The sequence below is a fragment of the Arachis duranensis genome, chromosome 2 (assembly GCF_000817695.3).
Source record: "Arachis duranensis cultivar V14167 chromosome 2, aradu.V14167.gnm2.J7QH, whole genome shotgun sequence".
Taxonomy (NCBI): Eukaryota; Viridiplantae; Streptophyta; class Magnoliopsida; order Fabales; family Fabaceae; genus Arachis; species Arachis duranensis.
The window spans coordinates 96,913-99,406 of record NC_029773.3 but is presented as its reverse complement, the minus strand read 5'-3'; the positions used below and the strand labels follow the sequence as shown (position 1 = coordinate 99,406).

Sequence of the window (2,494 nt, the reverse complement as noted above, 5' to 3'; positions counted from 1 at the left end):
CTTTCCTTTAATGGAGTCGCTACCTTAGCTTCTGATCCAGAATGCTAATTGTTTGCAAAGAAAACCAAGTTATTAATGTTATGGACACATTTTCTCCGATGGTTTTGAGAAAAGATGAATTGAAATTCTCTGAAAAGGATTGCATTTACATATTCTGAGAAAAAAAAATGCATTCACCTTTTACGCATGAATAAAAGGACACACCTTAACAAGAAATTTAAAGATGAAAGTGGAAAGGATTTCATTGATATTGATAAATTAATAGACATCCCGAAAATTAATGCAATATACTCTTCTATAAGCCTACTCAATAATTGTCTGCTACAGGCCTAGAAGGGAAAAGCCTCACAAGAAATGTCATCAATGACCAAAGGCACACCATCCCTAGTAATTGAAAGGTCACCATGATTGCAAACAGAGCTCCACTTCGTTCCTTCATTGCTGGTGTGGAAGGAAGCTCCCTCATAGCAAACAACAATATCTCAGCAAAATTAGCCGCTTTTGAAACCTGATACATTCTATATACCTGCCAAATCAATTCAAAATGTAGCGTTAACAAAACCAGTTATTGGGAAAAAGAACTTGTTTGGGAAACTTGCAATAAGACCTCTCCTTGAAAATAATCATGTTTGGGTAAAAATTGAAAAACATATTATAATATGAAAAATATTATAATTCAAAAACAATATTTTGAAACTTCACAATAACAAGCAAAAGTTGATTAGTTTGAAATTGTAGGTTTTACCATTTCGACCCAAAGTATCACATATTAAATAATATAAACAATTATTTCATATCTACTTTTGTAATTATACCATTTCAAAAAACAGTTTTCATATATTCCAAACACAATTGATTATGTTAACTACTTTTCAGCTAAAATATGCAAACATAAATTGATTATCATGTAATCTTAAAAAGCAATTACACCAATAAGGATTATTGAATAGGTTTTAATTTTTCAAGTATACTCTGCGCTCATCAGGCAGAAAAGGAATCTCATTAAACAGACAAACCTCAAATATAATTGGGACTATAGGCCAGCAAGATGACTCGCGTTGGTTCAAATATGTCTCGAACGCAAATTGAGCAACACAACCAACTAAAAATGGACCTATAGTCACAATAGCTTCCAGGGAAACCACTGACCAGGTCATGTACAACAGAAGGACAGGAACAATAATCTTCAGACCCGTTGTGAAGATGGCAGAGTATAGGTATCCTTTGAGGCCAGTGATGAGACCCCATCTTTTTGAGCTAAACTCCAAATAAGGATTCTGGACATTATCAGCCACGAGCAGAAACGTAGCAAATCCAATGTAGAACAAGATCTCGGAAAATAATGAACTCACAATATCTGCAACATATTAACAAATGTGTATAAAATAAAACTTCTCTCCCATCCTATACAAGTTTTCAAAAAACAAAACCCAGAGTACAAGTATAATAGAAATAATGAGATGGCAATCAATAGTTTTCTATCAACAAGATCAAGTAACCGTGACAATTCTACTTTCAAACAACACAAACTAAACATCGCCCGATTTCAAGCACGAGACAGAAAGGTAATAGGTCTTAACTCAAACACATTTAACAGAAGGCACAAAGTTCTTTTACCTACTAGTCTCGGATCCTTAATGAAAGCCTCAACCACATCCCTAAGAAAAAATCGCGGCAGAATCAGACAGGATATGAATGCAGCAGGAGCTAAAAGCCAGAAAAAAGAGTTGTCCTTTTTTTCAAAGGAGGCATTTTTCAATTTTCCTCCTTCTACCGACGGGTATGTCATCCCATGAAAAGAACACGAGCCTGATTTACCACTTACTAGCTCCACCACATCATCAGAAGTAACAAATACATTAGAATCAGATGCATGCATAAGAGAAATTGGAGAAAAGAAAAGAATAAAATATTAAGTATAATTCAAGAAATACAGACAAGCTGAACAATAGAGTAATTGATTAGCAATCACTAATCAAGACTAAAGCTGATATTTCATTGTTACAAAAAAAAAAAAAAGAAAAAAATCTCAGCTCATTTATTTATTTATGTTAGTAATTTATTTCAACGCAGCGCATAAGCAATGCAATAAAAAGAGAGAAAAGAAAAGGTGTACATTTGGACGCGCATGCAAAGCTCAAACTTGGTGTCTGAAATCCGAATGTGGTGCGAGTTCCAGGCGCTTGTGGATTACTACTCACCGAGATAATACGGCGATTAGAGAATTGGAGAGGTTGAGAGGGAAGACTACAACAAAGGGCACCAAGTTCCATTCCTTCAATTTAGGGTTTTCGAAAACAACGAGCTTTGCCACCTTAAACCTCTCACTCACTCACCCCTGTCACCATTTATTTGCAGTAAGTAATTAACGGGCACAGTAATGTCAAGAAAGCAAATTTGTTTTTTCGTCTCTGTCCGTTATCTACACCCCAAAAGAAAAGTCTTATAAACATTAAATTTTTTATTATCTTAAAAATTTTTGAAAATGGTTTTC

General features: G+C 34.5%; 1 protein-coding gene across 1 annotated transcript; it reads right to left on the bottom strand.

Annotated features, from left to right (window-relative positions):
• Window positions 1-216: 216 nt before the first annotated feature.
• Window positions 217-1,887, bottom strand: LOC107460327 (uncharacterized). Its single transcript, XM_016078687.3, has 3 exons — window positions 1,618-1,887; window positions 1,017-1,357; window positions 217-526 (listed from the first exon to the last, which is right to left on the bottom strand). Exons 1-3 carry the CDS (start codon window positions 1,877-1,879, stop codon window positions 308-310), a joined length of 822 nt encoding a protein of 273 aa, XP_015934173.2. The 5' UTR covers window positions 1,880-1,887; the 3' UTR covers window positions 217-307.
• Window positions 1,888-2,494: the final 607 nt, after the last annotated feature.

What these genes read in the sequence shown, in the direction of transcription:
- LOC107460327 (XM_016078687.3), bottom strand. Translation starts at nt 1,879, where the DNA reads ATGCATGCATCTGATTCTAATGTATTTGTTACTTCTGATGATGTGGTG. An exon ending in TAAGGATCCGAGACTAGTAG is followed by an intron (nt 1,358 to 1,617) that starts GTAAAAGAACTT and finishes AATATGTTGCAG; the next exon opens with ATATTGTGAGTTCATTATTT. An exon ending in TAGTCCCAATTATATTTGAG is followed by an intron (nt 527 to 1,016) that starts GTTTGTCTGTTT and finishes TTGATTTGGCAG; the next exon opens with GTATATAGAATGTATCAGGT.